Source organism: Macadamia integrifolia, unplaced genomic scaffold (assembly GCF_013358625.1).
Source record: "Macadamia integrifolia cultivar HAES 741 unplaced genomic scaffold, SCU_Mint_v3 scaffold1566, whole genome shotgun sequence".
Classification (NCBI taxonomy): domain Eukaryota; kingdom Viridiplantae; phylum Streptophyta; class Magnoliopsida; order Proteales; family Proteaceae; genus Macadamia; species Macadamia integrifolia.
Window position 1 is genome coordinate 18,325 of NW_024868261.1, and position 12,535 is coordinate 30,859.

A 12,535-nucleotide genomic window follows, 5' to 3' on the forward strand; every position below is an offset into this window, starting at 1 on the left:
CCGGAAATGAAACAGCTATCAACCAATTAACCTGGTCGTCCTAATCCACCTATTACTCTTACCCAATAATAAATAAGCAGGACTGGAATTACTTAATCCTAATCCAGCCTTGAATAATACGTAGATTAATTACAGACAGAAATTAAATTTTGGACAAAAGAACCCCACGACAAGCATAATGTGTGTTTGAACTTGTCCATTTTCAGTTGTTAGCAATAATGTGTGTGTGCACTGGCGAGTTAATCATTTGACTTCTGAAATTCTGATTGGTTGGGTTCTTTTCCTTCGTTATTGCAGGAATACTAAATAGCATTTGCAGAATAACTCTCTCTGGAAAGTATGCATTGAAGACGCAATTAAACAGTTCATCAATGGTGCTCCATATTTTGCTCTTTGGTGTATAACTCAGACCTTTTTTTCTTTCAATATTTCCATCATCTTCCATGTCAATAAAAATGTGTGTACAAATTGTTTGAAGAGATCTTTCTTGTGGACGACATTCATCAGGACTCTTTGATTATTCATCACCAAGTCCTTGCTAGTGCTAAGAAATTGTTTATTTGGTATAAACGAGTGCCTCCAACCCCCCCCCCCCCAATCCCTTTGGCCCCGTTTGTTTAGAGGGGAGTTTGGGTTGGGAACGTTTGACTATTAGGTCCCACATGTTGGTGGGGTCAAAGGTATGGAAAGTAAAGTTGGATTTTCCCACCCCAATCTTGTTTGGTTAGCATATAACTGCGGGAGAGAGAGAATAGAGAAATGAAGAAAGGGTCATTAATTGTAATGACTTCTCACCCCACCAATTGGTGGGACTTTGGAAGGGGATGGGGTGAAAACCACATCAGCACACAGGAAAGCTCATCCCCCAATGTTGTCTAGAATATTTTCCACTTCATTATATTTTAACATGTGACTTAACCATGCTTTTAGAAAAATAAGTGCAATTCTCCCATCCTTTAAATCCCACTCAATCAAAACCCCCTAAACAAATAGACCTTTTATGTTCTTGGTGGGTGGGGGGTTCGGAAGCAGGTGAAAGGGAGTTTGAATTAAGGCAAACGATGTATGTAGTATTTTTGCCATGTGAAGGGATGCCTCAACAATGTAACTGAGACAAAGTTTGGATGCCCTCTCTCTCTCTCTCTCTCTCTCTCTAATTAGAAATAATGAAATCTAAAGAATTGTCTTAAGGAAAAAACAGGACAAGGACATTAGAATTATTTGCGACTCTCCAGACAGTTCGAGCTTTTTGATAATCTCTTTGGGGCTTTCAGGTGTTTTGGATTGTATGAGTTTTTTTATAGGCTTCATGTCATGGAATTTGAGGTTTGAGAGAGAGAGAGAGAGAGAGAGAGAGAGAGAGAGTTTCCTACCACCTTTGATTACATCTTAAACTATTTATGTGGCTTGTATTTCCGTAAGGGCAAGATGGATTGTGTGGCATACTAGCATGTTTAGCTGGCACTAGTCGTCCCAATCTCTACTGTCTCCCCCCAAACCAAGTCAAAAAGGAAAAGAAAAAATAAGGATAAGTGTACCGGTGAAGGGAAGTTGGTGTGTATGGCTACCTAATTTTTCATAGGATAGGAAGATGCGGTGTGCATTCCTATGTGAATTTTCATATAGGGGGGTAGTGGCACCTTTGTGATTATTGTCAAAGGGGGAGAGAAGTGCAGATGAGAATAGAGCAATAGTGAGTGGCACTATGGTATTTTGAAGGGGTTGCCAATAATTTCAAAAGGGGAGATTGGTGGTCATAAGGCAATGTTGTTGCTAGTTCAGTGTGTTGTCACTCCCTTGCTAAGTGAGGTACTACCATTTTATGTATAATCCCTCCCCCCCTTTGATATAACTCAAGCACATCCTTGATCACATTTATATAAGTCAAACTTCAACAATCAATTATTAATTAGTATTAGTAGCCAATTCACCTACTCATCACAATAATTACCAATCATCAAAATAAATTTTACATACTAAGCACAGATTTATCCAGATAACCGACTAAAACATCTACTTTCATAACCTAGACCATTAGATTCTTTGTTATCTTGTTACTCTTATATGACTTGAGAATCTAATTGCTCTGATACCATTTGTAATGCCTTCAAACTTGGGATAAGGGAATGGTGCAGCCCTGACGGGCGAAAATAGTAAGTCTAAATTTATAACTTATTATAGTTAAGTTAATTCAGCTATTAACTTAGGATTTTAACTTTTCACAATTACATACAAGATAGACAATACAAAGTACATACAAGGATGTGTTCAATTAAAAGTATACATTTGTTTGGTCACCCGTACAAGTGATTATTCATTTTGGGCAAGAAAAAGAATAATAGATCAGAACTGAACCAAGATACAGAACCAGCCAGTTTGCAATTGTCTTAGAGGTACAAGGAATACTCCAAATGCCAACAAGTCACATCCTTAAGTGATTGAAGATTCGTTTTTGGTAACAACTACCTAGCGTAATTGGTGAGCTATGGTGTGCAAAATTCCCTTGCTCACTAAGAGGTCTCAAGTTCGAATCTCATGGTAGTATTTTTTTTAGAGAATTTTGTTATAGATTTCCTACTTTTCACTCACTTAAAGCACTAAGGGCATGGAGGGGATTTCCACATCAAATTAGAGGCAAGGAAAATCGTGGAAGGGGTTTCCTGCGCAAGAAGAGAAAAAAAAAAGAAGAAAGAAAATAAGCAAAAAAAAATTATAGGAAATTTCTTTAAGTTTATTTCTCTTCTCTCTCCTCCACCTTAGCACTTTTGGTCTCAAAAGATATCATTACCAATTGTGGGTTTCTCCTTTTTAGGAAAGAGAAATTTGTTACCCTATCTCCCCATTCCATATAAATACAACTCATGTAAGAGGAGGGAAGATACTTCATTCTTCTTTTAGGGTTTTTTTTAGTTACTCTATCTCTTTCTCTAGCTCTAGTTATAGGTTTATGCTTTAAACACTTTTGTAAGTTCTTTTTATTCAATTAATGCAAACACTTTTGTTTTTGATTCAGTCTTTTATTTTTATTGTTTAAGCAATTGAAGTTGTAATTTTCAAGTTCTAGTTCTAGGCTTAGTTCTAGGTGACAAGAACAAACTATGAAGTATGTCTTTCAAGTTCAATTTTTTTTTCTTCAGATTTGTTTTCTCTAGTACTAGAAATTTTAGATTTGGTTTATTCTAGATTTGATTTTTAGTACTGGTAGTATCTCAAATCGATTAAGTTTTCAGTTCAATGGTTGAAGTTCAAGTAAGTAGGCTCCTTCAATAATCTTCTCTCCCCCCTTTCATTCCCTCTTCTGACTACTCTTTCTTTCTTAATTTAGGATTTTAATTTCAGTCGTTACATTATTGCTATCCCTTTTCACTAAGGTTCATGGCTAGTGTATGTATTGGCTTTACCCCTCCTAGCCATAGAACCATCAATTTATTGCTTTTATTTTAATTGTCTCCCTTTATCTAAAGCTAAGTAGAGTAACCCTTGTAAGAGTGACTCTTTGGTCAAGTAGGGAAACTCATATTATGATGCATCACTCGGGCTAAGTAGAAAAACCTACTTGTGAGTCTCTCTCTAATTTTATTCCTTTTTTTTTTTACTTTATTTTTATTTCAGCATTTATTTTCCTTTATTATTTTTTATTAATTGCGTGGGGGTGTTTATTTTCAGTTATTTATTTATTTAATTTTAATTGCGTGGCTTGCGTTTTTAAATTCTTAGATGACGAATGGTTAGGACATTATTTTAGATATATATGTTTAAGATGGTAGTTAGAATTAGATTACCATCATTAATCGGTTCACTTTCGCATTAATAAAAGAACCAAAAAAATAAAGTGGCTGCTCTCCATGTGTGCGATTTGTACGCTTGCGGTTACATTTTAAAATCTCAAACACTATCCATATCACCATATTGTCACTTAATCATAGGTGGATTTATAATGGAATTTAATGTCACTATACTAGAAAAAAATGGTTGAAAATTCTTTGAAATAGTAAACGACTTTGTTTTAACAAAGAAGTGTAAAAAGGAAAAAAAAAAAAAAAACCCTTCCGGGGGTTTAACATAGAAAATGTCCAAACAACAGGCGCAGAATGATTGCAGTGCTCCTACTCCTTTGTGTGCGGAAGAGTTCCTATTTATGCTTTCATTAACCTGCATGTCTTGTGTTTCCTGTCTAGCAGGGTTCTTCTAACTCCTCCAAACCCAAAAAAAAAAAAAAAAAAAAAAAAAAAAAAAAAAAGAAAAAGAAAAAGCATATCTCATTAAAAGTGAGCTATATGAATGAGATGCTTAAGGAATCGAATTTAGATGTGGTCCATCATGGCCCATATATCGTTTGGTTAAAATGACCAAATGATTAGTTTATGTTAATTAAGCCCAATTTTCAAAAGCCGGAGCCTAGTGGTAGTGGTAGCAGAAGGTGATGCCTTGTTGGATAGCTGGAGAGTTCTTTGAAAACGTTGATCTTTATGGCCTATCATCTCAATTGGGGGTGTCAAAAAAGCTCGGTCAACCCGAACCAGCCCTAGCCTGCCCTGAGCCAGAACACAACGACATTTTGGTGAGATAGTTATTACTAATACAACCTTCTGTTAAGACTGTTATTACACAGTCCTCCAAAGTTGCAGGTGTTCTCCTCCTATCACTCCTGCGTACAACTGCTGCTGTGTTCACAACATACCCCCTGTTTCAACCCCAGACCGCTGCACAGCCCCTCATTCAATCTGCTCATCGCATCACCATCACTGCCCCTCGCTATTGCATCCCACTTCTTCCTCCTTTCCCTCTGCAACTTGCCGCCTTGCAACATCGCATCACCATCTTCTTTTGTTTGATCTTGATCGTGTAGAAACTCACTAATGGGTTGAGTTTCTACACAATCTTTTGTTTGATTATTTATTCTACACAATCTTTTGTTTGATTGATTAAATAAATTCTTTGTTACTTCTTGTTTCATTTTTTTTTTCTTTTATTGTTCTGATTCAACGTTCTAGGGTTCAACATCTCTCAACGTCACTGTAGGGGCTGAGCTGAAAGGAGAGCAAGGTCTCACTCTCCTTTTTTTGCAACTGTTAGAAGATGAGAGAGTACAGGTAGGTTTTCTTCTTTTGATCGATTGAGGATGGGGGCATTTAGGGTATTATAAAGAAAAGGACAGCTACTTCACAAAAAAAAATCTAACACTTAATCACGGTTGATAGAATCTTTTGATTTAGAGAGAGGGGAGTGAAATATTTAAAAAAACGTGAGAGAACTTGACATTTAGCCATAGTTCAAGAGAGAGGAATTCCTCTACATTTAATATCTTCTCTCGCGTCTCAAACAGATTTAACTTGTTTAAATTGTTTTTAAAGTATCACATTTTTTTCTTTTGTTTTGTCAAAGATAGAATATGTGCTGAGAATCTGTCATTATGGTGACCACTGTTAAAGGGTAGAATGGTCTTTCGCTGCTCAAATTCCTGGACATAGGTATTTTTGTGCACAGCCGCATAAGACCGGAACAGATTACGAAGTGTCAAGTGGGGCGGGGGGTTTTAGTCATTTCACCCCCTCTTGAGGTCTAGGCTTGTTTATCCCCGTGGCAAAATGTTACAGGCTCCTTAAACAAAGCTCAAACTGTCACGCTAACACGTCTGTCACGCAAACCATGAAATCGGCTTTATTTTTTCATTTAAATGCCTTTTTTCATCCAATCCTTCCATCTGGGCCTCATAAATGTATTCTTACATTTTTACCAAAAAAAAAAAAAAGTATTCTTACACACATACAGAGAGAGAGAGAGAGAGAGAGAGAGAGAGAGAGAGAGAGAGAGAGCAAAAATGAAAATGAAGCCAATACATTCAATCCTGCTTCACATTCTGGTGGTTCAGCTTCTAACAGCTCTATCTGGTTCACAGGATTTCGATTTCTTCTACCTTGTTCAACAGGTGCGTTGGGTCTCTTCTAGAGAGAGAGAGAGAGAGAGAGTCTGAAACTTTAATGGGATACCTTTGTTTTACTTATTTTTCGCTCTTTGAATTCAGTGGCCAGGGTCTTACTGTGATACAAAGCAGAGCTGTTGCTACCCAAAGACAGGGAAGCCTAAAACAGATTTTGGCATTCATGGCCTTTGGCCCAATTACAATGACGGTTCTTATCCATCCAATTGCGACCCAGATGCCTCTTTCGATCCATCCAAGGTACACTTCTTCTCGCTTTTTGGTTCTTCTGCTCTTCCTTCTAATCTTCAATCCAAAGATTAGGTAAAGGGAAAGATGTTCTATGCTATTCATTGGAGAATTAGGTAGATGGGCTTTTGGGTCCCAATTTTATATGCTTGGACAAATTTGGGCCTCCATGAATTTAATGTTACTACTAATATGCTCTCATGATGCTTTTTCTAGCCAATGAATGGCTCTTGTCTCCCTAATGGCCTTTTTTCCATTGTGGGCCCAATCTGTACCTATATACACAATTTCAGTAACCTAGAGAAAAATCATTTTTACAGAATTTCTTGGAGGGTTGCCAAAACCACACAGAATCTTTCCTCAATAGCCCACGATCCTTTTTGTCTCGTTTTGCCTAAAATGTGATGTCACCACAACAAGTGAAATCTAGATTTGTAACAATTTTGTCACATGCTATTACTTCTTTTGGGCTTTTGGCCCATTACTTCTTTCTGTAGCTTTTCTTGGGTTGAAACCCATGAAACTAGGGATGGATTAGTTTCTCTTATATTCTTACAAGTTATGTTGCAGATCTGAGACTTAACAAGCAGAATGCAAAATGACTGGCCATCACTAGCCTGTCCATGAGGCGCCTGCTTGCAGTCTGGGAGGGGCAAGTGTGTACACAGCCTTACCCCCTGCTTCGTAGAAGAGCCTATTTCTCCGCACTGTATCTCTTAAAAATTGTACCATGTAATCACTTGTTTTCTTTTCTTTTTCCGAAGATCTATCCTGTATTAGTCTCAGCAAAATCTCATAGGCAGAAAAGACAAGAAGTTAGCTGAGAAAGAATATGATACTTGCATGATGCTTGAAGATAATTCTGTTTCGAGTTCAAGATGTGGGTGGTTCACTGCTGTACAGATCAAATGGGAGGTTGAATTGATCTGGGAATGTGACATTCAAAAATACAGATATAACAGCAACTTAAAAGGGTTTCAAGTCTGACCAGTGTGTATGCCTTGGTCACTTGCAACTATTTGACTAGTAAAAGTACATGTCTTAGTCACTTGCCCATGAGTTGTGAACAAGAAAAAGTAAAAAAGGTTCAACCCAGATGATATATAACTACTTTGGACCCAACTAAATTGTGGGGCTTGTGCGTATAGTCACCTCAATTGCTTACTATTGGGCCAGTCTAAAGTTTCATTTCAATAAACTCAAATGCCTTAGATTCTGTGAAGTTGTCAAGTTGCCCTAAATTTCAAACTAACTGATTTTACTACACCTAAAGAATACACAATTGGACTTTGAAAAGCAAGACCAAGTGATTAACTCAGGTCAATGGATGATACAAGCATCAACCAAAATCCACTTGAAGCAACTGACAAATTTGAAATCACTGACAAGAACATGAATGAGATTCAGTAGTGTTCGTCAAACAAAAGATGACTCATCTTAGGTGGCTCGATCCAAACAGCCTTTGTAAAGAATGACCCTTCATGCCGCTGCACAGCAGGATAGTACCTACAGTCATCGCTGCTATACTTTCCATAGCAGTGAGGCTTTGAAAAGTAGACACTGATACTTGATATTCTTGGGACATCCGTAGCTGCAAGAGAAGAGTTAGTGCTGACATACAATGTCGCACCATTTAAGCTCTCTGTTTCAACCCATTTCATCTTGGATAAGTCCAGTTTGAATATATTAGGCTCATCAGGATAAGAGACACAGACCAATAAAAGCTCCCCCCTTGAATTCGACCATGTGTTTAGTTCTCTGTTCATCAAAGATACTCCAAGCATGGTTCTTGTGAGGAGTGGACTAAATTTGAATTGTGAAAACTACACAGTCAAGGGATGTGGGCGCACATGACAAAGCAATGCTTGGGGAAAGCATATGATGATGAGGAAGATTGAGTTTTTGACTTGGTGAAGGGATTCAATAAGAAAATTTCATTGCCAGAAAACAGCATCCATCCATCCTTGCTGCACTTGATCTCTGTAAGCCTTAGCTTTGGGATCTTATCAATATAGAAGTTGCCCAGTGATGGGTGAAAGAACCTTGTTAGGCCACTGGGAGCTGGAGGAAACAAGAACCATGGAGATTGGTTGAACGGGCAACATATCCCAATTCCTTACAAACACAGGACAATCGGACATTATCTTCAAGGCAGAGACGGGATACAATGAGCCTCAGGAGTTCTGTAGGAAGCTCAGACCAAGGCCGCAGCTCATCCACTTCTATCTTATACAACATTGCATGAACAAACAACAATGGACTTTGACAAACACCTAAGAAAACACGAAGAAAAGCAAAACAAGACACAGATATTTAACAAGGTTCACAAACCGATGTGGTGTGCTACGTCCTTGGAATAAAAAAGAAGAGATTCACTATATTGGAAAAATATTACAACGGAGATATCTCAAGAACACCCGAACTTGCGGCAAGAACACTCCAAGTCAAGTCGTACCGTAACCCCATATGAGATCAGTGCTGGGCTCCGACCAACCCCTCTATTACCATCACAAACCTTAGAAGGTCGCTACCAAAATATGTCGAAAGCAGGTCAATCTTCAAAACGGATCAAGAATTCGACACTAAGATAGTAGCCTTGAATTTTTCAATCAATAATCTATAACTAGACATGAAATATTGAATTACATACTAAGCCCTCATACTGCTTCCGCTAAGAACAAAATCAAATTCTTCTCCAAACCCTAAATGTTTCACGTTTAAATCCCATTACAAAGCCTCCAAATTATACACCATGAAACCAAACACGGGAGCAACCAAGACTATGACATTTCAAAGTCGTAGCAATAGATTGGAACTAATTTAAAACCCAATAAAGAAAAAAGTCATGAAAATAAAAATAGCCCAGTAGAAGAACTTACGGTTTCTCTGTGTTTCTTGTCCTTCTTCTTCCTGTCATGAAGATAAAACCAGAGCTTTTTATGTAGGAGAAGTGTAGCCTTGCTTTTCCGAAGAGACTCAAAAAGTGACAGAAACGGTTTCTGCAGATTCCGATTCAGATCGGATTGAAATTGGCCAGAATTGATCCAAGAACCCTAAAATAGGCCATGTGTGTACTGAAAGCTATTCAGGGGAATCTTGGCGTAAGTAATCTGATCAGGAACGGCAGAAATTGAGATCGGTCTCTGTCAATTCGCTATCCCGATTCACCGATTTTTTAACCCTCGGCCAACTAATATTTTTTTGCAAGTGCCTTGTATTTCCAAACCATTATTATCGGTTCAAAATTTGCTTAGGATAATATCGTTTTCTTTGAATTCCACCTCTCCCATTTCCTTGTAAAGGATCACTAAGGCAACGGTGTCGTTCAGTCGGAGGAAAGGAGAACTCTACACTTTCCATTATCCCCCTAGTTCTTCTGTGTCTATTACTAATGCTGAGCGCACCACACTTGATGGCTGTCACAGTCGTTTGGGCCATCCTTATGAGTGCTTACTCAAATCTTATGCTTAAAACCAATAATTTACGGTGCCACGTTGCACGTCTTAGTTCACTTTGTGAAGCTTGCCAATAAGGTAAAGCTTGTCGTTTGTCTCTTCCTATTTCTCATAGTCGTAGTCGTTTTCCTTTAGACCTTATTTATAGTGATGTTTGAGGTCCTTCTCACATTTCATCTTTGTCTGGACATAGGTATTATGTAATTTTTCTTAATGATCATATTAAGTATGTTTGGTTCTATCCTTTAAGTAATAAGTCCGATGTGTTAACCATTTTTCATAAATTTCAAGCCCGTGTGGAATGTCTGTTCTCTCATAAAATAAAAGCATTTCAGACTGATTAGGTTGGAGAATATTTGTTCTCTTCCTCAGTTTTTTGCCCAAATCGGCATCACCCATAGGGTTGTGTGTCTCTATATCCATGAGCAACAAGGGGCTGTTGAACGATGTCACCGTCACATCATTGAAACAAGTCTCTTCCTTCTTGCTCATGGGTCTGTTCCTTACACCTACTAGAATTTTACCCTTGAGACCACTGTCTTTCTTATTAATAGAATGCCATCCAAAGTATCCACTAGTCTAACTCCTTTTCAGTTGGTTCATCACAATGCGCTGAATTACTTATTTCTCCGCATTTGCATTTTTGGGTGCCTCTACTACCCTCTCCCTTGTCCTTACAAGAAGTATAAGATGAGTTTTTGCTTTTCTCCCTGTGTCTTCCTTGTTTATAGTCCCTCTCACTCTGGTTACTGTTGCCTCAACCTCTCTTCCAATTGAATGTATATTGCTAACCACGTGCGCTTTGATGAATCTACTTTTCCATTCCGCTCACCATCAATCCCTATATCTCCCTCCCCACCCTCCTAGTCCTTCCTTGGGCCTCTATCTCGATCCACCAACCTACACCACCCTCATCTCCTCCATCTATAGTTGTCCTGCTTTTTTCACCATTAACTCCTCGTACACCTTCGAGTCCTCCCTTACCAACGCAGTTGGGCACCTCCCTATGCCCTTAGGAACTAGACTCATCACCGAGCTTTACTCTCCCCCTCTCCTGCATTACAACCATCAACCACTGCCCCCTTACCCTCCACCGCCCCATGCCCTCATCCAATGACATTGCATCCTAGCAAGCACCAGTCCTAGGCCCTCACTGCCATGATCCCCAGTACTAACCCCACTTGTTTTATACATGCATCCAGGTCTCCAGAATGTCGTGCTGTGATGACAAAGGAGTTTAATGCCTTGATTCAGAATGGCATGTGATCCTTGTTCTTCACACCTGGGCTATGAATCTGGTTGGATGTAAGTGGGTGTACAAAACCTCTTGAGGATTACAAAACTAGTTTAATTGCCAAGGGGTTTCATCAGCGGCATCGTATTGACTACGTAGAGACCTTTAGTCTTGTGATCAAGGCTACCACTATCAGGTTGATCTTAGCTATTGCCATATCTCAGGGCTAGTCCATCAGACAATTGGATGTCCATAATGTATTCTTATATGGCTATCTATGTGAGAGGTTTACATGTCTCTAACCCCAAGATTTATTGATTCAAGTCGACTTGAGCATTTCTGCAATTTGCACCGGTCTTTATACAACCTCGAGCGCTCTTCGTGCCTTGTCTCATCAGTTGTCTTAGTTTCTGCTTTTGCTGGGGTATCAAGCTTCTAAAACGGATCCTTCTCTATTCATTCTCAAGGCCAGCTCTCATGTTGTCTATGTCGATGACATCCTAATGACAGGTAGTGATCCTACATAGGTTGCACTTCTCCTTCAACGTTTGGTAGATGAATTCTCTATAAAGGATCTCTGCTTAGGCATTGAGGCCATCCCTCATTCCAAAGGACTTTTGCTGTCTCAGTTACACTACATCATTGACCTTTTCAAGCGGGTTGGCATGCTTGATTGCAAGCTAGTGCAAACCCCCATGGCTACTACATAGAAATTGTCCACTACAGGGGGTTTTTCTATGCCTGATCCGAGTCAGTACCATTTTATCGTGGGTGACCTTCAGTATGTGATGTTAACCCGTCCTGATGTCTCTTTTGCGCTTAACAAGGCCTGTAAATTTATGCGTGCCCTAACTGATGATCATTGGGTGCTTGTTAAACGCATCCTACATTATTTAAAACAAACCTCCACTCATGGCCTCCTACTTGAGCACTCTCCTTGTCACTCACTTCAAGCTTTCTCTGATGTCGACTGAGCTAGCGATGGTGAGGACCGTAAGTCTACTGGGGGCTTTTCCATTTTTCTTGGTCCAACCTTATCTCATAACTTCTCGCAAGCAGAAAACAATTGCTCGATCTTCCACCGAGGATGAAGAGAAAGCATTGGCAGATGCCTCAGTTGAACTCATCTGGTTAGAATCTCTTTTTGCTAAATCTCAGTTCAATTCAATTCATCTCTACTCAGGACAGCTGGCCGAGATCTTTACCAAGCCCTTGGCTACTTTTCGTTTTTAGTTCTTAAAGGACAACCTGAAGATTTGATGTTCCGATTCTCCACCTTGAGGGGGCATGCTATCTGAAATAGTACCCTTTCCTAGTTGGGAAGTCTATATTGGGTGTCTTGTATGTATGGGAGCATTATCACTAATGATATCCCAGTTCAACACAATTTATTTTTCCTTTAATTAGTATAGAGTGGTTAGGATTCTTCTATTGCTGTATTCTATATATACTCCAATTGGAGAATGACTAATGTTAGAAATCTCATCAATTTTAGTAGTGTGGCTTTAATGCCTTCATTGGTTCAAATCAGTTTCAGATGTTGAAGAAGAGTCGGGTCTTTTAGGGATGGGATGGGGACAGAACAAACCACTATCAACCATTTGAAAACAATAAAGCCGATCCCCAAATTTATGAGTCGGCCTTTTTGTTTCCTCTATCGCTCTACCAACCCCCCCC

The 12,535-nt window shown here is 39.0% G+C and overlaps 2 protein-coding genes across 2 annotated transcripts; one reads left to right on the plus strand and one right to left on the minus strand.

Moving 5' to 3' along the window:
• The first annotated feature begins 5,790 nt into the window (after window positions 1-5,790).
• On the plus strand, window positions 5,791-7,184 carry LOC122064223 (extracellular ribonuclease LE-like). Its single transcript, XM_042627941.1, has 3 exons — window positions 5,791-5,929; window positions 6,026-6,181; window positions 6,740-7,184. The coding sequence occupies exons 1-3, from the start codon at window positions 5,822-5,824 to the stop codon at window positions 6,743-6,745; spliced, it is 270 nt and encodes an 89-aa protein (XP_042483875.1). The 5' UTR covers window positions 5,791-5,821; the 3' UTR covers window positions 6,746-7,184.
• A 9-nt stretch (window positions 7,185-7,193) lies between these two features.
• On the minus strand, window positions 7,194-9,464 carry LOC122064224. Its single transcript, XM_042627942.1, has 2 exons — window positions 8,225-9,464; window positions 7,194-7,992 (listed from the first exon to the last, which is right to left on the minus strand). The coding sequence occupies exons 1-2, from the start codon at window positions 8,405-8,407 to the stop codon at window positions 7,573-7,575; spliced, it is 603 nt and encodes a 200-aa protein (XP_042483876.1). The 5' UTR covers window positions 8,408-9,464; the 3' UTR covers window positions 7,194-7,572.
• Between the last annotated feature and the right edge of the window lie 3,071 nt (window positions 9,465-12,535).

Coding starts and splice junctions, on each gene's coding strand:
- LOC122064223 (XM_042627941.1), top strand. CDS start 5,822: ATGAAAATGAAGCCAATACATTCAATCCTGCTTCACATTCTGGTGGTT. Junction 5,930..6,025: donor TCTTCTACCTTGTTCAACAG/GTGCGTTGGGTC, acceptor CTTTGAATTCAG/TGGCCAGGGTCTTACTGTGA.
- LOC122064224 (XM_042627942.1), bottom strand. CDS start 8,407: ATGTTGTATAAGATAGAAGTGGATGAGCTGCGGCCTTGGTCTGAGCTT. Junction 7,993..8,224: donor CTTGTTTCCTCCAGCTCCCA/GTGGCCTAACAA, acceptor TTGACTGTGTAG/TTTTCACAATTCAAATTTAG.